Source organism: Grampus griseus, assembly GCF_964374135.1.
Source record: "Grampus griseus genome assembly, chromosome: 20".
In the NCBI taxonomy this organism is placed as follows: Eukaryota; Metazoa; Chordata; class Mammalia; order Artiodactyla; family Delphinidae; genus Grampus; species Grampus griseus.
Genome location: NC_139014.1, coordinates 55,339,871 through 55,367,298, shown reverse-complemented (window position 1 = coordinate 55,367,298; position 27,428 = coordinate 55,339,871). Strand labels below are relative to the sequence as shown.

General features: G+C 39.3%; 1 protein-coding gene across 6 annotated transcripts in view; it reads right to left on the bottom strand.

The window, feature by feature from the left end:
- Nucleotides 1-15,441: 15,441 nt before the first annotated feature.
- The window catches only part of RHOT1 (ras homolog family member T1), a 57,554-nt gene continuing 45,567 nt past the window's right edge, over nucleotides 15,442-27,428 (bottom strand). For 2 of the 6 annotated variants that reach the window (XM_082679019.1, XM_082679020.1), the window contains 3 exons: nucleotides 26,450-26,572; nucleotides 17,976-18,119; nucleotides 15,442-16,525 (listed from right to left, as the gene is read on the bottom strand). In XM_082679019.1, the coding sequence (XP_082535145.1) occupies nucleotides 16,408-16,525; nucleotides 17,976-18,119; nucleotides 26,450-26,572 (385 nt within the window). In that variant the 3' untranslated portion in view covers nucleotides 15,442-16,407. The remainder of the gene's footprint in view (nucleotides 16,526-17,975; nucleotides 18,120-26,449; nucleotides 26,573-27,428) is intronic. The other 4 variants (XM_082679021.1, XM_082679017.1, XR_014298317.1 and 1 more) reach the window with 3 other exon arrangements.

Below are 27,428 nucleotides of genomic sequence, written 5' to 3'. Positions count from 1 at the left end.
AGGCAGGGAGTGGGGGAGGAAAACGAGACCCACCAATTCCTGACACTTCTGGCCACCTTTCCGTTTCTGTCCTGGCAAGAGGTCAAAGCGCTTTGAGGATCCCTCCAGGGGATCCCTTCAGGGTCCTCCAGACTGGACCCTGAAGGCAGAAGCCTGCTGGTGCACAGACATTCTCATCTTGCAATCCAGAATTTCCTATGCTGTACTGCCCTGTACAAGGGCTCAGGAGTTATTTCTTAATCAGGAAGGGACCGCTACCTTGCCGTCCATCCCAAACTACCCACTGCTTGAAGCACATGTAGGGGTCCCAACTAGCTCACAGCCAGCTGAGCTCCTGTTTCTCCAGGACCTTGAGAAGTCAAAGGACAGATGAGTTATTGATGAGCAAAACAGGTTATCTTCTGTAACAGGCATTTTACCCTTGTCTGCTATAACCCCATACCCGCTTCTCGGGATTTGTTGCCTTTTTTGTTGTTTCTGTTTTTTTGAGAAGAGGCACCCTAACAGAGCCATCCTACTGACAAGATGAATGGGAATCCAACCTGCTAGTGGGGAATTTAAGAACTCATATCGATGAGTGGGTAAAGATACATGCAGATTGGGTGCCCCCTTAATGTAAGCACCTTTTAAATATCACACAAAGAGGAAAGAAACGGATACCACCCCACCACGCACCCCTGCACACGTGAACTGACCTAAGGTGAGGTGGGATGACAATGAACTGTCTGCTCACCTAAATGCTTATCTGTCAACTCCCCCAGGCCTAGGTTTGCTTAGAGTATCGGAATCTATATTTTCCATTTTTGTTGTTGTTGTTTGTTTGTTTGTCTTTGGCCACGCCGCACCTCACCTCACGGCTTGAGGGATCTTAGTTTCCCCACCCAGGGATTGAACCTGGGCCCTCAGCAGTGAAAGTGCGGAGTCCTAACCACTGGACCACCAGGGAATTCCCTCCATTTTGTTCTTGAGATCTTTAGTTAAAATACAACATAAGCAGCACTTGAACTGTTGCTTGGAGGTAGCAGGTAGAAGTTAATCCTTACCAGAATGCAGCATAAAGACCAGAAACCATATTGGGCTGGGTGAACAACCAGAGGACACTGTCTTCCTTCTCTAAACGAGCACCCAGTGAAGCAACACATACAGCTGTCCCTGTTTCTCACACCTTCCAGAACCACACGTTTTCTGTTGCAGAATTTGTTTCACAAAGTGAAAATCAGCTGAAAATTTTGGTTTAGCATAAATATAAGCCGAGCAGAGAGAGTGCAGCAGGGAGCTCTAAAGACAGGTGGCTCCACTGGCACAAAGAAGCCAGCCGGGAGACACCCTAAAGCAGGCTTCCTTGCCCGACTCCCAGAATCCTTGGCTTTGGGAGCTCCATAGTCCTGGCCACATGAGGAGGGCTCTCCCTGGCAGGTGACATGCCTCTCAATTCTTTCCCACTGACTGCTGGGCAGGCAGAGCTTCTTCATTTGGGCTTTGAAGGTCATTTCTGATAAACAGTAACTCTCACTTCCAAAACATGAATCCTAAAATGTGGCAGAATCCTGACTGCAATGTAAGATGCTACATCTGCACCTGGCTTATAACCTGGTACACGTTTCAGCTGCCACTGACACCTAACAGGTGACCAAAGCTTTCCTGTTGCTTGAGATGAACACCTATTTTGTTTCAAGTGCATTATTATTATTATTATTTTTGCGGTATGCGAGCCTCTCACTATTGTGGCCTCTCCCATTGCGGGGCACAGGCTCCGGATGTGCAGGCTCAGTGGCCATGGCTCATGGGTCCAGCCGCTCTGCGGCATGTGGGATCTTCCCGGACCGGGGCACGAACACGTGTCCCCTGCATCGGCAGGCGGACTCTCAACCACTGTGCCACCAGGGAAGCCCAAGTGCATTATTTTAAAAATATATTTATTTATTTATATAGTTTTTATTTTGGCTGCTCTGGGTCTTAGTTTCAGCATGTGGGATTTTCGTTGCGGCATGTGGGAGCTTTAGCTGTGGCATGCAGGCTCTTAGTTGCAGCATGCAGATTTCTTAGTTGAAGCAGGCAGACTCTTAGTTGCGGCATGCATGCAGGATCTAGTTCCCCGACTAGGGATCGAACCCGGGCCCCCTGCATTGGGAGCATAGAGTCTTACCCACTGGACCCCCCAGGGGTAAGTCCCTCAAGTGCATTATTATACAGTATATTTTTCAAACTCAGCAGCTACCTTGACATTTTTTAATAGAAATGTGTGTCCAAAATGTTTTTTACATACCACACTGAAGGAAATTCCTTCAAAGAGGTGATTGCTGATCTCCAGCCCCAGAAGCAGGAGGTACACAGGAACTTGAACTCCTTCAGCCTGAGTGAAACTAACTAAATACTTTTTATATATGAATTGTTCAAGGTCCAAATGGAACACGACCTCCTCCATAAAGCTTTTTGGGAGCTCCTCAACTTCAGAAAATTCCCACTTTGCTTGAATCCCCACTGCACTTGACTTTATCTCTTACAGTTCTTATTATTTTTCTACTTGTAGTAGACACTTATTTACATATTACCTCTTGGAAGATAAAAATCGATCTCACTATAGCTATCTTATCTTTAGTTCTTACAACACCCAGCCCAGCCTTTATTCACTCATGCTTCTGAATGAATGAATGACCAAGCAGTATGGAATCCCTTGTGATAAAACTAAGTGCAGGGACTTCCCTGGTGGTCCAGTGGTAAAGAATCCACCTTCCAAATGCAGAAGACACAGGTTCAATCCCTGTTCAGGAAACTAAGATCCCACATGCCACGTGGCAACTAAGCCTGCGCGCCACAACTACTGAGCTTGTGCGTCTTAACTAACACTTGCATGACACAACTACAGAGCCCACACGCCCTGGAACCTGCACTCCACAACTACAGAGTCCATGTGCCCTGGAGCCTGCGTGCCACAGCTAGAGAAGAGAAAACCTGCAGGCCACAACTAGAGAGAAGCCCGCACACCACAATGAAGAGCCCATGTGCTGCAATGAAAGATCCTTCATACCTCAAACGAAGATCCTGCGTGCCTCAACTAAGACCCAATGCAGCCAAACAAATAAACAAAACAAAACAAAAAAACAACACTAAGTGCAGCAGGAGAGACATTGTTGAGCTCAGGCCAAGGAGGATAGTTGACCAGATGACTCGAAGAAAAGCTTAGACCCCAACTCTGAGGCCCATGACCACTATACCTGAGTTATCTGAGTCCCTGTCATTCTGTAGTTGATTTTGCTGAGGCCCCTCCCCACAGCGGCTCAGCTGCCAGAGCTATCTCAGCAGAAAATATTTGGGTTTCCCTTTAGTTTTTAGTTTAGTTTTACTTCCTCACTCAGTCCAATAAGCTGCACTGACTTCTATAGAGTTTTAAGGCAAGTAACCTTAAGTTCGTTTATTTGCCTGCTCATTCATTCATTCAGTCAAAAAATATTTACTGAGGGACTTCCCTGGCAGTCCAGTGGTTAAGACCCCACATTTCCACTGCAGGGGGCACGAGTTCGATCCCTGGTGTGGTCGGGGAACTAAGATCCTGCATGCTGCACAGCATGGCCAAAAGAAAAATTTATTGAGCACCAACTATGTGCCAAGTATTGATTGTTCTAGGCTCTGAGTATACAGTGGTGATTAAGACACCCTGACATCAGTCTTGGTGATGATTTTTTGGATCTGGTTCCAAAAGCAAAACGAACAAGTGGAACTACATCAAACTAAAAAGCTTCTGCACAGCAAAGGAAATCATCAACAAAATGAAAACGCAACCTACTGAATGGGAGAAAATATTTGCAAGTCACATATTTGATAAGGAATTAATAACCAAAATACATAAAGAACTCGTAAAACTCAACAGCAAAACAACAATTTAAAACTGATTAAAAATGGGCAGAAGATCTGGATAGACATTTTTCCAAAGAAGATATACAGGTGGTCAACAGGTACCCGGAAAGATGCTCAAAATCACTAATTAGGGAAATGAAAATCAAACCACAGTGAGATATCACTTCACACCTGTTATAATATCAAAAACACAAGACATAAATGTTGGCAAGGATATGGAGAAAAGGGAATCCTGGTGCACTCTTGGTGGAAATATAAACTGGTGCAGCCACTATGGAAAACAGTATGAAGGTTCCTCAAAAAATTAAAAATAGAACTACCTACAATCCATCAATTCAACTTCTGGGTATCTATCTGAAGAAAACAAAAACACTAACTCGAAAAGAATATGTACCCCCATGTTCATTACATTGTTACTTGCAATAGCCAAGATATGGAAACAACCCAAGTGTCCATCAATGGATGGATAAAGAAGATGTGGTGTGTGTATATACACACACACACACACACACACATATAAACAATGGAACATTATTCAGCAATAAAAAAGAATGAAATCTTGCCATTTGTGACAAACATGCATAGAACTTGAGGGAATTATGCTAAGCAAAATAAGCCAGAGAAAGACAAATATATAATTTCACTAAAAAACACCCCCCCACCACCAAGCTCATAGACACAGAACAGATTGGTAGTTCCCAGAGTTGAGGGGTAGGGGGTTGGGGGTGGGTGAACTGAGGGAAGGGGGTCAAAAGGTACAAACTTCAAGTTGTAAAATAAATAAGTCATAGGGATGTAATGTACAGCATGGTGACAACAGTTAATAATACTGTATTGCATATTTGAAAGTTGCTAATAGATCTTAAAAGTCCTCATCACAAGAAAAAAATTTCATAACTATGTATATGATGGATGTTAACTAGACTAATTGTAATGATCATTTCACAATATATACAGATATTGAATCATGTCGTGCACGTGATACTAATATAATGTTATATGTCAATTATATCTCAATTTTAAAGAAAGGAAAATCGCTACTCTCACAAAGTTTATATGCAAGCACAGGGGAGACACTCAACAAATGAAGGAATACACATGAGGAAAAAAAGGGATGAAACACAGATGGTGAGATGCTAAGAATTCGGGGTGATGTTTCTGTGAGCTTTTTTTTTTTAGATTAGATGGTCTAGAAAGGTTCCTCTCTGGGGAGGTGACATTTAAACTGAGATATGAGAGAAGAGCATTCCAAGCAGAAAATAGTCAGTGCACAGGCTCTGAAGCAGGTACACAATAGGTCTAGGAACAGGGTAAGGTCAGGAAGCAGGCAAGGAGCAGCTCAGTTAGACTTTATAAGGCAGGGCAAGGAGTCTAGGTTTTATTTAAGTGTGATTAGACATCAAAAGAACTTAAGCATAGTCATGGCAACATAAGAGAATGGATTTTAGAAGGAAAAGAACGGGAGTGGGAAGCCAACAGTTAGTTAGTGAACTTGCATTTAGTCCAGGTGGGAAGTCACGGCGGCCTGAACTTAGGTGGTCGTGGCAGAGATGGAGATAAGAGGACAGTTACGTCTTTTGGAAGCACAGTCAACAGGACTTGTTGACGGATTGCAGGGGTGGGGAGAGCAGAAAATAACTCCCAGATTTTTGCTTTGAGAATGTACTCAGCTAAAGTGGGAAAACTGGGAAGGGGGTGGTTAGTGCTGGATACCAAGGGCTCTGTTTAAGGGGCCTCAGATATCCAAGAGGTAATTACAGGCAAGAAACAACAGAAGCGTGGATTTCTGGAATGAGGTCAAGGCTGGTAATACTGATTTGGGAGTCACTGGATGAATGAATGAATGAATGTATGCATGTATGTATGTATGTATGTATGTATGTATGTATGTATGTATTTATTTGGCAGCACCGTGTGGCTTGTGGGATCTTAGTTCCCCGACAAGGGACTGAACCCGGGCCATCAGCAATGAAAGCACGGAGTCCTAACCACTAGACCGCCAGGGAATTCCCTGGAGGACTGAATTTAAAGTCAAGGGGCTGCTAGTTGCAATGAGCTATACCTAGTTCCGAGAGCTTGGTTTCTAATAAAATAATAAAAGGACAGTGTTCCTTGGAGAAATGGTTGGTGTCAGCACCAGGACAGGGAAAGTACAGGATGATGCCTGGGAAGTATGTAAGTACAAAGGTTGCCTGGAACTTTTTACAAGGCCAGAAAGGAGGGCTCAGAAATAATGGGCACATGTTGAAACGGCACATGAACCAAGCTGAAGGCGCTGCCACTGGCCAAACCTGAGAAAAGAACAATGAGCAACACTGAGCAACGGAATAAATGATAGTAATGGACTATGATGCAAAGAACAAAGTAACTATTCACAAGCCCATATACTGATACACATAAATCACTGAATAAATATATGGGGGAAAGGCACTGTTCTCTCTCACAGTACAATTCCAATTAATAAATGTAGAACAAATGATAGAAGTAGAAAAGTTGGCAAACATTACAGTAGTAACTGTTTGGGGCAAGATCAGCAATAGTCAAAATCACAACGAAGGTACCACTTCACACTCACTAGAATGGTTACAGTAAAAAGGACAGATAATAACAAGTGTCAGCAAGGATATGGAGAACAAGAACCCTTAGATGCTGCTGGTGAGAATGTAAAACGGTGCAGCCACTTTGGGAAACAGTTTGGCAGTTCCTCAAAATATTAAAACTGAGTTACCAAATGACCCCACAGTTCCACTCCCAGGTTATACCCAAAGGAAATGAAAACATATGTTCACATAAAAACTTGTACACTGGAGTTCCCTGGTGGTCCAGTGGTTAGGACCTGGCACTTTCACTGCCGTGGCCCAGGTTTGATCCCTGGGTGGGTAACTAAGATACCTCAAGCTGTGAGATGCAGCAACCCCCCCCCACAAAAAAAACAAAACAAAAAAGAAACACCTTGTACACAAACATTCATAGAAGCATTATTCATAATAGTCAAAAAGTAGAAACAGGGGCTTCCCTGGTGGTACAGTGGTTAAGAATCCACCTGCTAATGCAGGGGACACGGGTTCGAGCCCTGGTTCGTGAAGATCCTACATGCCATGGAGCAACTAAGCTCGCAAGCCACAACTACTGAGCCCAGTGCCACAACTACTGAAGCCCACACACCTAGAGCCCGTGCTCCGCAACAAGAGAAGCCACCTCAATGAGAAGCCCGCACACCGCAAGGAAGAGTAGCCCCCGGTGGCCGCAACTAGAGGAAGCCCACGTGCAGCAATGAAGACCCAACGCAGCCAAAAATAAATAAATAAATAATTTATTTATTTTTTAAGAAAGTAGAAACAATCCAAATGTCCATAAACTGATAATAAACAAAATATGGTACAGACATTTCACGGATACTGCATTTTTTTTTTTTAAACAAACTGAAGGTTTGTGGCAACCCTGTGTTGAGCAAGTCTATCCGTGCCATTTTTCCCAATTGCATTTGCTCACTACGTATCTCTGTGTCACATTTTGGTAATTCTTGCAGTATTTCAAACTTCTTCATTATTATCATATTTGTTATAGTGATCCGTGATCAGTGATCTTCGATGTTACTATTTTAATTGTTTTGGGGCACCATGAACTGTACCAATATAAGAAAGCAAACACAATCGATAAATGTTGTGTGTTCCGGCTGCTCCACCAACCAGCTGCTCCCATCTCTCCCTCTCTTTAGGCCTCGCTACTCCCGAGACACAACAATATTGAAATTAGGCCAATTAATAACCCTACGCTGGCCTCTAAGTGTTCAAGTGAAAGGAAGAGTCACACGTCTCTCACTTTAAATCTAAAGCTAGACATGATTAAACTCAGTGAGGAAGGCATGTCAAAAGCTGAAACAGGCTTTTGCCAAACCGCCAAGTTGTGAGCGCAAAGGAAAAATTCTTGTAGGAAATTAAAAATGCTACTCCAGTGAACACATGAATGATAAGAAAGCAAAGCAGCCTATTGCTGACATGGAGAAAGTTTGAGCGGTCTGGATAGAAGATCAAACCAGCCACCACATTCCCTTAAGCCGAAGCCTAATTCAGAGCAAGGCCCTAACTCTCTTCAATTCTGTGAAGCCTGAGAGAGGTGAGGAAGCTGCAGAAGAAAAGTGTGAAGCCAGCAGAGGTTGGTTCATGAGGTTTAAGGAAAGAAGCCGTCTCCATAACATCAAAGTGCAAGGTGAAGCAGCAAGTGCCGATGGAAAAGCTGCAACAAGTTACTCAGAAGACCTAGCTAAGATCATTAATGGAGGTGGCTATACTAAACAACAGATCTTCAGTGTAGACGAAACAGTATTTTGGAAGAAGATGCCATCTAGGACTTTAATAGCTAGAGCGTCGTCAATGCCTGGCTTCAAACCATCAAAGGACAAGCTAACTCTCGTTAGGGGCTAATGCAGCTGGTGACTTACAATGAGATTAATGTTGTTTTCATGTCTGCTAATGCAATAACCATTCTACAGATCATGGATCAAGGAGTAATTCTAACTTTCAAGTCTTATTATTTAAGAAATCTATCTTGTAAGGCTATAGCTGCCATAGCTAGTGATTCCCCTCGTGGATCTGGGCAAATAAATTGAAAACTTTCTGGAAAGGATTCTAGATGCCACTAAGAACATTCACGATTAATGGGAAAGGGTCAAAATATCAACATTAACAGAAACTTAGAAGTTTATTCCAGCCCTTATGGATGACCTTGAGAGGTTCAAGACTTCAGGGGAGGAGGTAACTGCAGATATGGTAGGAACACCAAGAGAACTAGAATTAGAAGTGGAGCCTGAAGGTGTGATGAATTGCTGCAATCCCATGAAAAAACTCTCATGGGTGAGAAGCTGCTTCTCATGGATGAGCAAAGAAAGTGGTTTCTTGAGATGGAAACTACTCCTGGTGAAGATGCTATGAAGACTGTTCAAATGACAACAAAGGATTTAGACTATTACATAAACTTAGTTGATAAAGCAATGGCAGGGTTTGAGAAGACTGATGCCAATTTTGAAAGAAGTCCTATGGTGGGTAAAATGCTATTAAACAGCATTGCCTGCTACAGAGAAATCATTTGTGAAAGGAAAAGTCAACTGATGTGGCAAACATCATTGTTGTTTTAAGAAATTGTCACAGCCCCACCCTCTCTGCCTTCAGCAGCCAACACCCGGATCAGCCAGCAGCCAGCAGCCATCAACATCAAGGCAAGACCCTCCACCAGCAAAAAGATTACGACTCACTGAAGGCTCAGATGATGGTTAGCATTTTTCAGTAATAAAGTACTTTTAAATTAAGGTACACACATTGTTTTTTTAGACATAATGCTATTACACACTTAATGGACTACAGTATAGCGTAAACATAGCTTTTATATGCACTGGGAAACCAAAAAGTTCAAGTGACTCACTTTATTGCAGTATTTACTTTGTTGTGGTGGTCTGGTACCAAACTCACAATACAGTATCATCGTGGTCTGCCTGTATAGCCATACAATGAAATATTATTCAGCCCCCTCTCCAAAAAAAAAAAAAAAAAAGGAATGAAGTACTGACACATGCTACAATGTGGATGAACCCTGAAAACATTATGCTAAAAAGAAGCCAGTCACAAAAGACCACATATTGTATGACTCCATTTATATGAAATGCCCAGAATAGACAAACCCTATTATTTTTACAACTTTTAAAATGTTTCAAATTATTCCAAAATAAAAATTTAGAAAAATAAAATCAGGGCACTCGATGAGATCACCTAGAGACAGTATAGGCAGAGAGGATAAGGAAACTCAGGACAGAACCCTGGGATATGCTAACACTTTAAAGGTTGAAGACAGGTTGAAGACTCAGCAAGAGACTGAGAAAGAGAAAGTAGCCAGCAAGATAGGCAAGTCAGCTATTTGTGCCGCCTGCCAAGACAACAGGGGCGAGGGACATTTTACTGGCCCTAATACTCAAGAGAGCTTAATCAAGACATTTGTCAGATACACGTAGAAAAAAAATCTGGCTGCCACCCAAGCGTAGGAGGGGCAGAGCCTTGCCCCCCAGTGGTGCTTGCTGTGGGGATGAAGATCTATTCTCCTGGGGAAGGAGGAAGATGAAATACCACTGGGGACGGATCTTAGTGAATGTGCACAGTGATCCTGATCTTCATTCTAGAGAGAGGAAACAGAACCAGAAAATCAAGTCGTTTGCACAATGAATGTGGCAAAGTTGGGATTCAAAATTTTAGCTCTTAAGTCCATGCTTTTCTACTCCTCCCCCAGCAACCTAGTGAATTGCCAATACCACCTAAAGATCCTTTCGTTTCCAGGGCTGCTAGTCAGTGTTTCCACAAGGGCTACAGTGACTGAGTAAAGTTGCTTCTTAAGAAAGGGTTGCAGGACTTCCCTGGTGGCACAGTTGTTAGGGATCCGCCTGCCAGTGCAGGGGACACGGGTTCGAGCCCTGGTCCGGGAAGATCCCACATGTTGCAGAGCAACTAAGAAATTAAAAAAAAAAAAGCAAGGGTTGGATAAATCAAGAAAATTAAGTTAGACACAAGCAGACTGACATGTATCCCCCTGGGTACTTTAAGGTTAGGTAGGCACACAATAGTGGGGGGCTGGGAGGGCTGCGGTAGAAAGATTTGGGACTCAGTTCACTGCCAATACAGCAGGACGGAGACTGGTCAGTTACCCCAGGTTCAGTTCCCAGGGACAGGGGAACAGGCAATTTGTCAAGACCTGCCTAGTACATCACTCCCCTGCTTAAACCCCTTTAACGGAATCTTTAGAGAGGGTAAAAGAGACAGTAACTGGACAAAGCACAGGTGAGGGCAGGGGTGTCAATGCCGCAAACAGGAAGATGAAGTGGACACATGTATCTTAAACACCAAGACTCAGCTCCTGGACACTGGCATCCTGGCCTTGACCCTCTGGGACCCAAAAGATGAGAAGCTGGGAGGACAGGGTTTTAGATGGAGGGAGCATCTGGCAAAGCACTCCACAGAGAGCAAGGTGCATTCTTAGAGCTGAAAGATGATCTCTTTGACTAGAGGGTAGTCACGTGGGACAGTGTACATTTGGCTGCAAAGAAGGTCTGGGGCCAGGTCTTCAGGGCTTTGTAAACTACCTTAGGATTTGAATTTTATCATAAGAGGAAAGGGAAGATGTTAAGTTTATTCCCTTTTTAAATTAAAATTATACTTACACATAATTAAATTGTCTTTAAAAAAATTTAACCACTGTTAACTTAGTTATCCAAACAGACTATAACCTCTTTGAGGGCAAAGCCATTGGACTGAACTACTTCTACCTCCTCAGTGTCTAGTGCAGTGGTTCTCAAACTTTAGCAGAATCATGGGATGGGGCCGTGGGTGGTTAACACAGATTTTGCTGGCCCCAACCTTCAAGTTTCTGATTCACTAGGTCTGGGGTGGGACCTGATAACTGTATTCCTTACAAGTTCCCAGGTGTCGTGACCGCACTTTAAGAATCTGGGGGGAAAGTAAAAGAACCTACAGGGAATCAGTAGAAAGAGTAAGAGAGTATATGAAGACACACTGAGTTCCTGATGCTCTTCTAGACCATATACAGAACAAGCTGGGATAAAAGAGGCTGGAATTATAGAAATCCCAGAGGCAGACTGGAAAAGTAGAGATAAAAACAGTTAATGACAAAACTTTAGCCTAAGGAGGTTTCCCCTCCATTAAAGCCCCTGTTCCAAGATACTCTTCCATTTATAAATAAAAAGCAAAACAGTAATTTTTTCAAAATTAACAATTTTAGAACAATTAAACAAAACCCGCAAAGAATGCTTTTAAAAGAGTAGTTACACATCCTTACCTTCCCTCAATTATCTGTACCTGAAATAAACCTAACCGCCAAGCCTGCACTCCTCTAAATAGACATCATCAATTGCCTGGTGACAGCTACAAGAAGGGAAGGCAAAATGCCTCGGAGGAACTGAAAAGCATCCAGAAAATTTGCTTTGCCAACTTTAACCTTTCTTAGTAATAGAAATGTCAAACTCTTTATTGGTTTATTTTTTTCTTTCTCTCTCTCTCCTCTTTTTCTTGCCTGCGTTTTTAAACTGAACATACAGCATATTTACTAAAGGTATAAAATCAAGGCAAGTTGTTAAGGCTGGCTCCTACAGTGGAAGGAGTGCCGAACTGGGAATCAGGACATCTAGTCCTAGCCCAGGCACACACTAATTGTATGGCTTTGTGCTCAGTTTATGCTATAAATGTACAGAGTTGGACAGATGGTCTTTGTGGTCTATTTAAGCTCTGATATTTTGACTTTCAAATCTAAAGAAATAAGCAGCATTATCACACTGTCAGGCACACAAGGGGACAGTCCCCAGATAACTAGAGTTCAAACGAAACATTCTTGTGGGATTCCTTCACCTTCCACCTATGTCAATTACGCAACCGGAAAAAGGGAAAGCAAACATGGATCAAGCATCAAAAGAACAGCTCCAGATGAGTGCTCAGAGGAAGTGGAATTGACGCTCCCTTTACCTTCTGAGTGCCATGCTGCGAGGTGGGCGCCAGCTCAGCCAGAGCACCATGTTCTGGTGAACAACAGGACCATCAGTAAGAGTGAAAGAAATCAAACACTTTCTGCAGGTCCAATCTTGGTTTCCCTATAAATAAAACATGACTACAGTCGTTTTAAGTTCTTCCTAGTACTGTACCTTTTCAAATTCCGAAACAATCAGGTAAATTTTTTTAACCTGCTATGCATTTACTACTAGTACTTTCATCAATTACACCAAGGAGTTGGTCAAATCTGGCCCACGGCCTGTTTTTCTACAGTCCATGAGCCAAGAATAGTTTCTACATTTTTAAGTGGTTACAATAATCAAAGTAAGAATATTTTTTGGCAAGTGAAAATTATGCAAAATTCAAATTTCGGTGCCTATAAATAAAGTTTTATTGGGATGCAGTCACGCTCATTTGTTTACATAATGTCTGTGGCTACTTTCTTGCTATGACATAGTTGAGCAGCTGCAAAAATCTCGAATATTTACTATCTGACCTTTTACAGAAAAAGTTTGCGACCCCTAAGTTACACCACAGCCTATATACCCATGTCATTTTAATAACAAACACTTCCAAGGGTTATTTAGATCATAAAAGACATGGGTAAAGTATGAATAGGAAAATACTGAAAGAGGAAAAGTGTTCGTACAGAACTTGAATTTTTCAACAGATGAGGATAATACTGGCAAGGCCTCCTTGTTTGTGTGTATCTGACATGCAGCTTTCAAACCCAGAAGGAATGACAATCTCTCAATTTTACTGTCTTTCTGCAGCTCTCTATGCTAAAGGAGAAGAGAAAACGACAGAGTAAAACATTATCACTGGAAAATACAGCTAGGAACCAGAATGGCACTACGAAGTTAGGAAGTTTCCTAATGATTTCAAAATCTCACCTTTTAGTAAGGTGTCTGTGTTTTCTGAACCAAAAATAACTGAGACAAATGGTATGACAAGTGTAAGCATGCCACGGGAGGCAAGGGGACATAGTTTTTGAATTGGGGATGCACTAGAGAGATCTGAGACACAGTAACTGTGATACTCACAGGTCAGAGACTTCCAAAGAGCTGAGAGCCAAACAGGTTAACAGACATTCACTGTTACTGATGGAGCCTTTTGATAAATAGAGTTTAAAAGACAAGAAGTACTTGTAAGATTAGAGGTTTTAACAAATGGGTTATTGGGACTGTGAATCTGGGGATCGAGGTTTTTGGTTCAGGCTACCTGCATGGAGCATTCTCATACTACAAACATTAAATAAATTTAGAATCTTGACATGGGGTATTTCTCAAAAAGCATCTAGTCCCGAATCAGCTTCCTAAAATCACATGGACTATTAAAAATTCGAGGATGATGCCAAATAAATGTGCTGATGAAAATTAGGTCACATATTCATTTTTAAGATTTGCACATGTATTTTAAAGACACTTCTACACTGATGTTTACTAGTACAATTGAGACAAAAGGGGCATCAAAGTTAACACCAGGTGCATTGTGAGGGTCTGTTTAGGAAAAGTTTATGCCCTATACAGAGTTTGAGCACTTACCTCTGTTTCCCCTCTGCTAGTCATTATTCAGTTGCCTTCCCTCAGGTCAGAAAAGTTCTCCTTTCAATCAGGACTGGCTCAGCAGTATACCTCCTCTTTGGTGCCTTCCTCTGACAGAGGTGATGTACAGATCTGCACAAACAGATATCCACAACCCTCCTACCTCATCTCACAGGCCATTTCAGAATGGTGATGTGCTTCCCAAACTCCTAACACCAGCCCACTCCTACTATAACACTCATAAGCTCTGCCAGTGTGGGACATGGCCCATTTTTTGGTCAAATGTGAAAGAGAAAGACAGATGAATGGCAAGAAGCAACAGACCATTGATGTGCTAATTAAGGCTAAGTTACTACATTATGCCAAGGGACTACAAACCTTCAAAGTGATGTTTCTTCACAGGACCGCCTCGAAAATTCGTTAAAATACCGTAGCAGTTTCAGAATTGTCCATTTAAAATATAATGCAGTTGGTGCAAAGTGAAAGGTTTCCTTTCAACCCTCAAAGTCCTATTTTCCTCATTTTTCCTTAGTACTCTTACAGCTTGCACCTTCGAGTAAATTGTAAAAGCCAGAAGAGGCCTATTACTGTATTGATTCACATATTTTCCCACATTAACTAGTCCCTAACGTGGATATGAAACAAGGAAAAAGATCCACATGAGCCTGTAGATTAAAGAGCAGAAAACAGTGAGCATTTCCTCTGCAAACCCACCCTGCCTGGACTGAGAGTGGAGGAAGGCTTCCTCCAGGGAGGGAGACGTGTCAAGAGCAGGTAAAGAAATAGGGCAGGTGCCTTCTTGTGAATCAGACACTTAGGCCTCAAGCGAAAAGATTAAGAGAGAAAAATCTAAATATGCAAACATACTACTTTTCACCTTTGGGCATACTCATTGAAAATAATATTTCAGTCTGAACAGGGAAGAACTTGGAAGGAAAGAATTAACTGTCATTGGAAGCTGTGTAACTGAAATTTATTTGGTAAATGAGAAACTCTCAGAAAATAATGAAAATGAGGAGCCACCAGATTTTTTGCTCAATTTTCCTTTTCCTCAAATTCAGAATGGAAATGGGAGGGGGGAGGGAGACATGGAATTATGAAGTGAACATGACACACATTAGTTTACAAGCTTATAGCTAATAAATCATGTTGTTCCTAGCTGCTCAAGGGGTGTGATCTTAGGGAGAAAACACCCCTCAGAAGAACAGAGGGAAAAAAATACATGTTAAAGGAGAAAATAAACATGTAAATCGTAGCAAAAACCACATTAGTTAGGTATGTGTAGGGGAAAACAATTGCCTTTTTCTGAGAATAGATTTCCCCACAACTTTAAAACAGATTTCCTCTGATACATACAAATCATACTTGTCTTCTTTCCTAATAAGTATTATCTTTTTATATAAAAAATAATTTTCAAGACAGGAAAGACAGAAACCAGAGGATTTCATTCACATCTGTACAGAAATATTTACTTTTGTTAGACAAAAAACTCAAGATCACAGTACACAGTGCTTATTTATTTAAATACCTGAAAAGGTCAATGATGGAAAAAATAGGTTCATAATGAGAGTTTTATTCATTAGATTTATTTCACCATTTAAAAAAGTGCTGCTTCTAGGTTATCCTAGCCAGATATAGAACACTTCATGACACATGCAGCTACTGTAATATACTATAATAGACACAGCCATTATAGAATGATTTACACTTTGGGAGGAAACTCAATAGTAGTAATGGTGACTATTTATTTAAACTAAAAACATTGATAATATACAAATCTTTTTTCTCATTTGATTGAAAGGGCTATAAAATTCAACATACTGACAAAGGAAACAAAATAATCACACAGGTGACGCCTTTGCTAATCGCCTTGAGCTTACTCCTTCCTTAAAGGAGAGCATCACACTCAGCTATACAATTTTCTAGACTGAACGATGGCTTCAAGGCTGGCCTACCATGAAGGATGGGACTGAAAGAAAGTCACGTTTTTAAAAACGGAGAGAAAAAGGCAAATTGTGCCTCGTGTACTTAAAGTACCCAAAGATCATTCTGAGTAAATGTGAAATAAATAAGTGATCAATGAGTAAATAAAGTCTCTGAGCTGACTTAAACCTAGGAGAGTGAGCCAACTGAGCACTAATAATACCATGTAGAAACGTCTAGAGACATCATTTCTTGAACTCAGTCTGGGAGACCATATCTTGCCTGAATATGTACATTATTTACAAAATATTCCCTTTCGGCCTCTGAAAGTTAGTCATTTTAGTTTGGCTGTTAAGCTGTTTCCTTCCATATGCTAGCCAATACTGCAGTTATAACTATCATTAAAATACTCTTACGCATGAATTACAAATATTAACAAAGTAACTCTGCATGTATAAATATCGCAATATTTCTAGCGGAATTTAAAGCATTCAGAATGTACATAAAAGTATTTGTTTTTGGTAGGGCCAGTATTTTTTTTTTTTAAATCATCGCTGTTTCAATAATGCTTTGTACATAGCAAAGCCCAAAACTGCAAAAACAGTAGCACCAAAACTTGCTCGAAGCCAAAATGTGGAGCTCTTGAGGTCAGCTTGTGTCACGTGCCTGTAGTCAAAAAATATAATTAATGTTTAAAACATGATTAGTATGAAAAAAAACAGTTATATGAACAATCTACTTTTAGGGAAGTATTAGCACACTTGTCAGGCTAATTGCATACAGTAATGGTCACCAAAAACATTTATCAATAAAGCCACATGTACATTGCTTAGATAATCATTATCTTAAGACATACTGTAGACATTAATAAAGAAATATCTATAATTAGTTACTATTTGGGAGTAAACAACATCCAAAATGTTATAAATTTTCTTCACATGGGAAGCGGAGAACTTAGACAAATCAACCTGCCACTTTTTAAAACCAGTATGGTCCTTCAAAATGAGAGGTAAGACTGAGACCTCACAATTTTAAGAGTCAATTTCATGGAACTTAATGTGCAATCTCCTGTCCCCAGGAACCAAAAGCTATCTTGTAAGCAGTTAAGTGACAAGTGACAATACTTTTCTAAGAGCAATGCTTAAAATCAACTTTGGAAACACTGAGTCCCATAAAAATTTACCAAAAAAATCCCAAAGGGGTGGGGGAAGATTTACAAGTTTGCATTAATTTGGTTACTGCTGATTAAAGAAAGAAGAAGAAAAAAACAAACAGACGAACCAAACCCTGGTATCAGACAGGCAGTGACATTGGTACCAACTAAATGACATGATGTAACATGATGGACTGAAAGGTAAATGACATAAAAGAAGCCATATTATGCATGACAAGAACAGGGACAGCCTGTATCACAAACTGAGTTTGTGAGCATGCTCAGTTAATAACACTGCTAAGCACCCCCAAGGGTCTCAAGTATGACAGCTTACCATGAAGAGGATACAGCTTTAAAGCAAAGGTTGGAACATTTTATTCAGCGTCACTGAAGTTTTAGTTAAGTGAACACAATTGAGGTGATGCAGAAAACTTACAGAATTAAGAGCTTAGAGAAACTGTCTAGTTTAGGTTATTTCACAACTAAATTAAACAAACAGAGTTGAAGCAAGAGTCAGACATCATTAAAAGACCAAGACACTGACATATGCAAAAGAGTTAAGAGCCAAAAATCTATAAATTATACAAAACTACTGTCTCAGTAATAGTCAAAGAGAGAACAATCAGATTAGTTATCACAAAATGCAATCTGTACATCCCTAAGAAACAAGTTTACAATACAAGCAAAGTGCTCCATGCTTATCACTATGGTAAAACAACACAAAGCACTCCAACTTATCTTACCCAGTTTCTATTAAAAAAAAAAAAAGTCACTCCTTAAATAATTATTATTTTACAAAGCAAAGTGATAACACAGGTTCATGCCACCTTGCAAGTTAGTTCTTCCAACAGGTAATGTTTCATTTTTTTAAAAAACAGTTAGGGAAGAAAATACTTAGGTGTTTAGTTTTTCCACTTGGAAAAACTCCAACAAAGGCAACCCACTGGTTGTGGGAAATGTTACCTGGCTTCAAGAAAAAGTGGACCATGAGATGACTCCACGAAGATGGAATCTTCTACAGAGCTGATGGCATGCACCTGGTGAATAACACTGCCTTCGTCGTCTGCTAACAGCACGGCACCCCACTCAGCTACCTGGGCTCTTAACCTTTTATACACATGCACACAGTTTGCAGTTCATAGCACAGCTCACAAAAGAAGGGGACTGAAAGTAATATCTCTCAATTAAACATCCCACACATAAACTGAGTTGCCACCCTACATGATGCATCTCATGCTTTCTATATTTAAAATAAAGTTATTCTATAGAAAATTGCCAAACTTAAAAAAATCTATCTATATATACTCTTTTAAAACACTCACATACCAGGCAGGAAACCTAAGGCTGTTATATACGTTCTCTATGTATCCCCCAGAGGCTGGTCTTGGTATATCTGAAACACTAAGAGAAGCCCTTGAAACCAATACTATAAGCAGTACCTGACAATATGAGGTGACTATAAGTATTTACTCAAAATGAGGCTAACAACTATTAGTCATGAAGTTTAGAAATGCTTCTAGTTTCTGACTACTAAAAACTACAAACATACATCTGTAAAAAAAAATTGAGTAAAACATCCCAAACTCAGAGGCTGTCATGGCCCTATGATGAGAGTTTCAAAGTTTACAACTCCAAGTCAGCAGATGTACAGAACTTAAAGTGAGAACACAGGCTAAAAGTGCATTAGAGTTTTGCTTCAGGTTTGGTCTCTCTGTGATTTTCATGCATCTTCACTAATGGAGAATATTTTTACACTTATTTTTTAATTTAGGGGAAAAGGGGGTTAGGATTAATATTAGCTATAATGACATTAAAATCAGTCAAAATGATTTCTCATCAATATTCTTCACATATGGAAACTGTTAACACAGCTTAGCTCCCTTTGTTGAATTTTGAGAAAGTATTACCATTCATGAAATAATATATTCTAACTGACTTTATTGCTTAGTTTTCTTTTGCATTTCAAGACAGTAATTATTACTTTCCCTAAGCTATAGTATAGTCTTCAATAGGCAAAACAGTGGTTCATATTTATAGATGAAAAACAATACAGATACATGTTCAACATACAGCTAATTTAAAACTCAAGGCAACCATTGACTCATAAAATATATTTCAATGACTCTATCGATGTTATAGTAGTTGTTTAACATACTTTTAGACATGGAAAACTACTTTTAGACAGAAAGCTACTTAGAGAATTATTTTATGTCTTTACCGTATGCATTTAAAAGCTACATCACCAGGCTCTATTTACAGAAGAGAACGCATTTATAACAGATGGCACATTTGCAGTGCCTGCCTAACTGACAACACCTGAATGGAGAACAGTGCAATCTTAATTGTAAGTATTAAGAACTGAGCCATGTTTGTCATTTCAGATCTCAAGCAGAAGCAGAGTAACAGTTTCATAAGGCTGCTTCCTAGTTCATGCCTATAAACTCAAGCAAAAGGAATGCTTCCACAATTCAAAAGTTTAATTCTTGCCAAATGATTCACATAATACACCTCAGAATAAATTATAATATCTTACTGCATATTTTTTCTTAAGTTTTTTTTGACTATTAAAAAAGTAATACAGGGAGTTCCCTGGTGGCGCAGAGGTTAAAATCCCGCTTGCCAATGCAGGTGTGTGTGTGTGTATAAAAAGGTTATTTTTTTCCAATCTACTGATATATCAGAATCACACATTTCCCTACTGTACGCAGAATAAAATAATTTAGGTTCAGCAGTATCTCTTTTTAGAACATAAGAAAGAACGACTAAATGCTAAAATATAACCTTAAAAAAATCGTGTGAAGCTTGTCACAGCTTTCGAGTTCTTAGGTAGAAAATTCCTGTGGACTGGATGCTGGCTTTCTGTCTTAGAAGTGCTGAGGGCCCAGATGTCAATTAGATGACAAGCGCTTTTTTTTTTTTTTTTTTTTTTTTTGCGGTACGCAGGCCTCTCACTGTTGTGGCCTCTCCCATTGCGGAGCACAGGCTCCGGACGCGCAGGCCCAGCGGCCATGGCTCATGGGCCCAGCCGCTCCGCGGCATGTGGGATCTTTCCGGACCAGGGCACGAACCCGTGTCCCCTGCATCGGCAGCCGGACTCTCAACCACTGCGCCACCAGGGAAGCCCAACAAGCGCTTTTTGACACAAGTGTGGGAGCAAACCAACAGGTTTGGACCTGGATATTACTAAGGCTGCTACTTAACAAGGCAGAGAGAAGATAGTGTTTCAAAATTCAGGCAATGAAGAGGCACATTAAAAACTTTGTATGAAGGTCACATAGGCATATAACAACGGACAAAAATTCCTATGTACCTTTGCACAGAATGCCTTAAAGAAGGCATACAAAATGCTTTGATTAACTCTACAATTTATGGTAAATATAAGAACATGAACTAAAATCTTTATTGGTTCAGTGTATTTAACCAATAATAAAGGGAATGTTATCCTCTCCCTGCTTTATGTTTCTACCACCTGGTGAAGTATTTTTTCATATTTACCTCCAATAATAATGCCATTACTGCTAATAATAATTTTAACAATGACAATTCTCCTAATTGAACTAGTAGGCATGAAACATTTTAATAAGCTATTTCTCGAAATAGGTTAAGAAATAAAACCATAGTGTCCAACAAAGATGAACTATAACACAAATCATACGGAAGCTGTTAACTGAGCATGCCTAAACAGTAACATACTTAGGAAAAGGACACAGGTGTGCATCAATGTCAAGAAATGCTTCACCAAGCATTAGAAGAATAAAAATTCATGGATGATTGTAGATACATGGGAAACACATAATGTCTTCTACATGTTAACTACAGATACTTAAAGGTCAGAATAGGCAAACTCCATCCTGCTGTGCCCTTTAATGTACTAAACCAAACGGCAAAAATGTTTTAATTTATAAGCAGCAGCAGCTTACTTGAAGAGAATCTATAACACAAGCTCTCATATAATTTTAAACGTATGACTATGTATATGTATCCAAATTCAAAGAAAAGCCTCGTAAGGACCTTTCATATGAACACAGAAGTTTCATATGAAATTAAAACAGAGGATGCACTTCCTTAAAATACAATATTTTACTGTAACATAATATCCTGAGAACTCTTACATTCCCTACAGAATCTCTATAGCATTAAGATTTCTAGGAAACTATCCTCTTCATAAAGCAATCCTGTGAAAAGACAGTTCATTTTAGCGTGACAACAGTGAAGTCCTTTCTTCAAAAACAGGGCTCCTATATTAAGTAACATGATTTCAAACAATGTGAAGGAGTAACTTAGGTGATTATTAAAGTAATATGGGCAAATGAAGTGAGTCGTTAAAGAACAGATTAAAATAAATGTCACATATATCCAATTTTTAAAAATACATTAATAAACAGGATAAAAAATACAATGGGTATGACGACTTGTCCATCATACCTTTGCGTCTCGGTAAATACTCAGTGTGAACTACACATTTTGTTGCTAAAGTAAGATGCTGTTACCAAACTTAAGAAGTAACATGAACAAATAACCTATACGGCTAATCCAAGTACTAAAATGTGGTGAAAGAAATACTAAAACCAAGACATGCACCAGAGAAAACCACACCAAAATAATAAATCGTAAAATTAACAATTTGATTAAATTATAGGTTAGGAAAAATGGGAGGATTATACACTGAAACACAGCTGGGAAACGGCTCAAGAGGAGTTAAAAAATGACTAAGTGGCACAGGCAAACAAATGAAAATGAACACCTAAAGGAAGGGACAAATTAAAGTGCACACACACTACAGTACAGTGACATCCTCATGCAAAGCAGGAGTGTTCTAAAGTCAGAATAATAAATACTTAATAAACTAAAATCCTGGGTAGTTCAAACCAACAATCAAGCCCACTCCTACATAATCATTTTACACCTTCAGATTTAAGAGGTATTTATAATTAAAATATGATCAAAAGGTATTTTTCTCCAATAACATGATTTTCACTATTTGAAATGAAAGCATTGCCAGAGACTAAAATCACCTGGCCACAGGTTAATAATCTTCCAAATGTATTTAAATTCAAATAATTCCAGCTATTCATAAATTATTCCAAAGAAAAACATAAACCTATCCAGATCTAAAGGCTGAGACCATAATTACCAAAGAACAAAGTCACACGTCAGCTATGTAGTTAAACACTTCTCTCACATGTTGAATATACATTGAATTAAACTGGAAAGAAAAAAATTTTTATTACTATTTTCTACTTAAAATACATAGTGTCAGTAAATAAGCTAAAAAAATAAAGACAATCTTTTCTGGTCAAAAACAGATGGGGAAAAATGGACAATTTCAGTAATGTTGGAACTGTTGAAATTGCGTTAAGTATAAATTAATTAATTTGGCATAGATCCTCTCATGATCAGGTTATAGTACTTCCTTTGCTAGCATAAGGCACTAAGGTCACTGAAAATATAACCAAAAGTTAAAAAAAAAATTTAACACAATATTTAGAAAGGTATTTAAATACAGGTCTCTATCTTCTTCATCTTGATATTTTGCCCCAGCTCACAGCAAGATCCTATCTAAAGCAGGTACTTAAGTACTTGGATGAATAAATCAAAGTGGTAGGAGGATGACATAAAGGGAGAACGTGGCACCAAACATGTATTATCTCTGGAAGTAGTTTCTATTTTGGTGATCAAAATTTTTACAAGCATGCTAAAACAATGTACTAATTTGAGACCAACATGTATGTACCAATATTTGTCTATTAATTTCTTTGCATTTAACAAAACTTTTTGGTTAAATAAAAAATTTTAAACTGCTCATTTATACTTCTAAATCAAACGCTAGGCACAGCAGATTTCTAAAATGAAAAGACTTAAGACTTACTGTTGAATGAGAATCGTCCCTATTGAATTACAGTGAAAAATTCTTACATGACTTTTACTCAATTAGTGAATCCTTTTTCTGTTTATGTAACATTAAGATACACCTAGAACAGCAAACCAGTGGTGACCAACCACCAAAAGGTTGCCAAAACCCAAGACACGGTAGGGAAAGTGGTTCCATTCTCACCCCACCAACCCCATTACTTTTTCAAGTTATTAAAGAGAAAGGAGTAAAACTGTATGTGGAGGTGTTTTTAAGAGACATTTTCATTCCTCAGGTGTACCTTTTTCTGGCCTGCATTTTCACAACTTTAGGCTATGTCTTAAGACTGAAGTTGCAAACTGGTGGCCTGTAAACATGCTTTCTTTGTTCTGATTAGTACTTCAGATTTTTAAAATTTAATTGCCTTTACTTAAATATCAGGAAATTTTACCTAAAAAATCCTGACTTCTAGTGTCTCAGAGAATCAGAAGTCCTGGCTATACCACGCTTGCACAATAACCAACAGCCAGAGCTGAGTGGTGGCTGCCTCTTGCAGACAGGACCTGTCGTAGCTCCCACCTCTCTTATTTCTTCTCCTTGGCCACCTTCATTCATTAACATTATCCATCCAGACCCTGTAGGTACTTAAGTTTTTGGCCTCCATCCTCACCTACCTCATCTATAATCCTTTTGTGAATTAGAAGAAACTTCAATATAGAGCTCCTAAATTTCCACTGGACTTCTATAAAATAATTTATTGAAATACTACCAGGGAAGAGGAAGGAGTTCTCTGAAAAGTATGCTGGTTTTCCTCCTCATCTTTTTCATTCTTTCCCTTCTTGATTACCAGACATCAGTGATGTATACTGACATTACCATTAAATTATTTCTAGTTTATAATTAGATATGACAAAATGTACTGATTTCTCTTCGAAGATCACCGTACAGAGTAATTTATGATGAGCAATCTCATCCATTAATGCACACCCAACCTATTTCATTGGGAAGCTGACTAAACCAACCTAAAATTAAAATTGGCACTAAAGATGCAGACAACGAATCAATCTGCAATTATGAACGATCAAGAGCTTCTAGAATAAAACTGATGGTCTGCGATCAGCAATTACTAGGAGCCAAGGTGAGTTCACCAAGAATAAGACACCAAATAGATGTCACTTTCTATTCAGATAAAATTAATACATTGGTGGATCAGAGGAATGTGGTAGAAATTATATTGATTTCAAAAGAGCCCTCCAGGAAATCTCTTATAAGACAGTAAGATACAACATGGGCTGGATAATAAAATATTTTTAATTGACAGAATAATCTTTCCCCAAGAATTCTGAATCTGTGTCACTGGGAAGAGTTCTCTAGTGGAGCACTAAAGGGCTTGCTTGCTTGAGCAATCTCGCTCTCTAATCTCTGGGTATTCAACATTATTTTTTAATCAATAACTTGAAAGATAAAGAAGACACAGCTACCAAATTTGCAAATAACACAATGCCGAGAAATATATATAATGGGACAAATGACAGAAATAATGTTTGAAATGACTGAGCTAGAACAATGGATCAAAAAGCAGAATGTGACACTCAATAGAGATATATATGTATCCGCATTTAGATACAAAGAGCCAACTAAAACTGTCAAATACACAGAGAGGAGGGGACACTGCCTTAATAGCACTTTGTATGAAAAAATCTGATTTCAACCCCAAGATTAATATGCATCAACAGTGGGCTGGGGCTGCTAAAAAGTTAATTCATGCAGTAGACAGGTGCTGTCCTAACTGTGGAATATGACCGCCCACCGTTATGGACTAGTCAGATCACACCGGGAGCACTGTTCTCCATTCTCAGTGGCACTTTTTAAGAGGTACTCTGAACAACTAAGGGGCTTTCAGATGAGGAAAACCAGGAATGATGAAGTCACTAAACCATTTAAGAAAAGGCTGAAAGAAATGGGGATGTTCTACCTGGAGAAGAGAAATTTAGGGGAGACATGATGGCCGTCTTCAAATGTCTGAAGGCTATGTTGAAGAGGGAGTAGAATAGTCGTATGTTGTTCTAAAGGGCAGAACTAAAGCTAAAGGAAAGAAAGTTATAGGGAAATAATTTTAGTCCAAAAAAAAAAAAAGGCAAAAGCAAAAACCTTCTCCAATGAGGAAAGCCATCAGCAGATAAACAGTATCTCTAAACTCTATCAGGAAGGCTCACAGGAAGGCAATCTAATGGGAGGTTAGGCCAGATGAATTCTAGAATCTCTTCCAACTCTACCATTTCCAACACCGGAGCTCCTGAATGCTGTCTGGTTTGAACTAGCCCTGCACTTTCTCAGACAGTTGTCATGAGCAAATCTGTCTGTGTTACTCTTTATAAGATGCCATTCAAAAGACAGAGGCAGACCTTCACCACCAAATGAGCGCGGTGATCCCTTCAAAGCAATCACCTATGATGGCTGCATTCTTATTCCAGAGCTACTAGTGCTCCAAACATCACTGAAACTCTTTTAGAATGTCTTCAGAGTCCGTTTCTGACTCACGTAAGATGCAGCCTCACTGTTTAATAGCCATGCCTACACTGCTGGTGGACACAAACTATCCTACTCATTTGGTACAGCTGGAGCCTAGCCCTCAGTAAGAGCCCAACAGTAACCCAAATAAGATCCATTTCTAACCAAAATCTGTTTAGCTTGATCATCTGTCTTAATCAAGCCCTGGTCCCAATGACATCTGAATGATTTCAAAAACGTAATTCATTCATAGACACATAAAAATTTGACATTAGATACAAATTAATATTACATAGGCTCTTAAATGTTCACAAAATGTAAAATCGATTTGAACAAAGAAAGGTAGCATGACCAGAATAAGAACATAACCTTCCAAGTTTATTGCTCTGAGGGAATGTATACAACCTATTTTTTTCTTGTTGTTTCTCTTTCTTTTTTAAAAGCATATTATTTTCTAGGCATACTTTATGTTTCGGGTTCAATTGTAAAGACCTCAAAAACTAGTACTATAGATCTTTTTCTTTTCCATATTCCTTTGAATCCTTATAGTTGGTTATTACCTTCATTTCAAAAAAACATTCCAGGTACTTAAAAGTAAAAGTACATTATAACTATAAATAATTTCAATAGAGGAGTTTTTCAAACCCAAGATACCGCTCATATAAGTATGGTTTTAATAAGCTGTACTATTTGAATGCAAGCTGAGTACAGTATAACATGTGGAATCAATGTGTCTTTTCCTTACTAAAGCCCTAATCTATTTCTACAACTCTCAGCCAAAAGATTTCTAATCTCCCTACATATATTATCCCCTAATATAAAAAATACTTTAACTTCCTTAATAAAAAAAAAGCTAAAATCTTACTTTATAGTCCCCTAAATATATCTATTAATTTTTAAACATTAAGGATGATTCCAGAACTAAACATTGTCACCATAGTGAGAATTTTAGTGGAAGTTAGTTGGGCATCAGTCAGCTTGTTGTCTTTGTAGTATTTGTATAATAAATAGTTAACCACTTTTTTCTTTTGTATTTTAACAGAATGCCTGGTACCCAGTAAAGAAAGTTAAGAACCTGTTAAGAACTGCAGTGAAGATTTTGTTCTTTACAGATTGCAGCAAGTCTGAGTTGAGGAAGTTCTGACAGATGCAAAATGTACACCTGTTGCAGGTGCACATACAGCGTAACCGGGCATGGCTGCGAAAACACACAGAAGGACAGGAGTTGAGTTCTTACTTACAAATATGGCACAAGTCAGAGTGTGCCAACTTAAAAAAAAAAGATTTAGGCATAAGCAACACTAAGGAAAAGGACAGCGTGGGGCATGCTAAAGTTGTGCAGAATTCCACATTTACCAAAAATATAATGAACAGCAATAGCTCCCTCCTCCCTCCCTATAGAAAATCTAAGGAAAATCAGCTAACACTTTTGCTTTTTTGGAGGGAGGATAGAATTATCAGTACAAGGGTTTTAGTGGAATAAATATGCACAGCAATAGATGGCACCCTCATCTAAATTAATAAAAGAAAAACTGGGTAAGCCACAGCACCCACCAAAAGGTCAGAGTTTGCTAGCATTTAAATAACCATCCCCTCCTCCTCCCTCAGTGTATACACATGCCTGAAAACCAGGAAGGAGAAGAGTGACAAATACACAAAAGAGTCAAAAGACGAGTATGTTCAACCCTGAGGAGGTATGAACAACATCGTCTTTAATTCATCAAGCACCATGGCTCCCAAAGGAAATCAAAGTGCTTCATAAATTTCTACTTGAACCCAAAATATAGGGTTAATTTCGTCTGCTAGCAAAACACACCAGCTAAGTACGATAATATGAAACTCTGGGTAAGGGTGTAAAAAATCAACAATGGATCCAATTGATATTAGATATGAAATTTAGGGAGGCTTTCTGACTCCTTTCTGGTTGAGTGAGTTGCACTAGTTGGTACAGGCACGTGGGGCAGCCCATTTCACCTCCACTCTAACAACCAAAGTAGGGGGTCTCCAATGACTGCTCAGTGGTCAGAGCCACTCAGACATACAAGGCCATCACA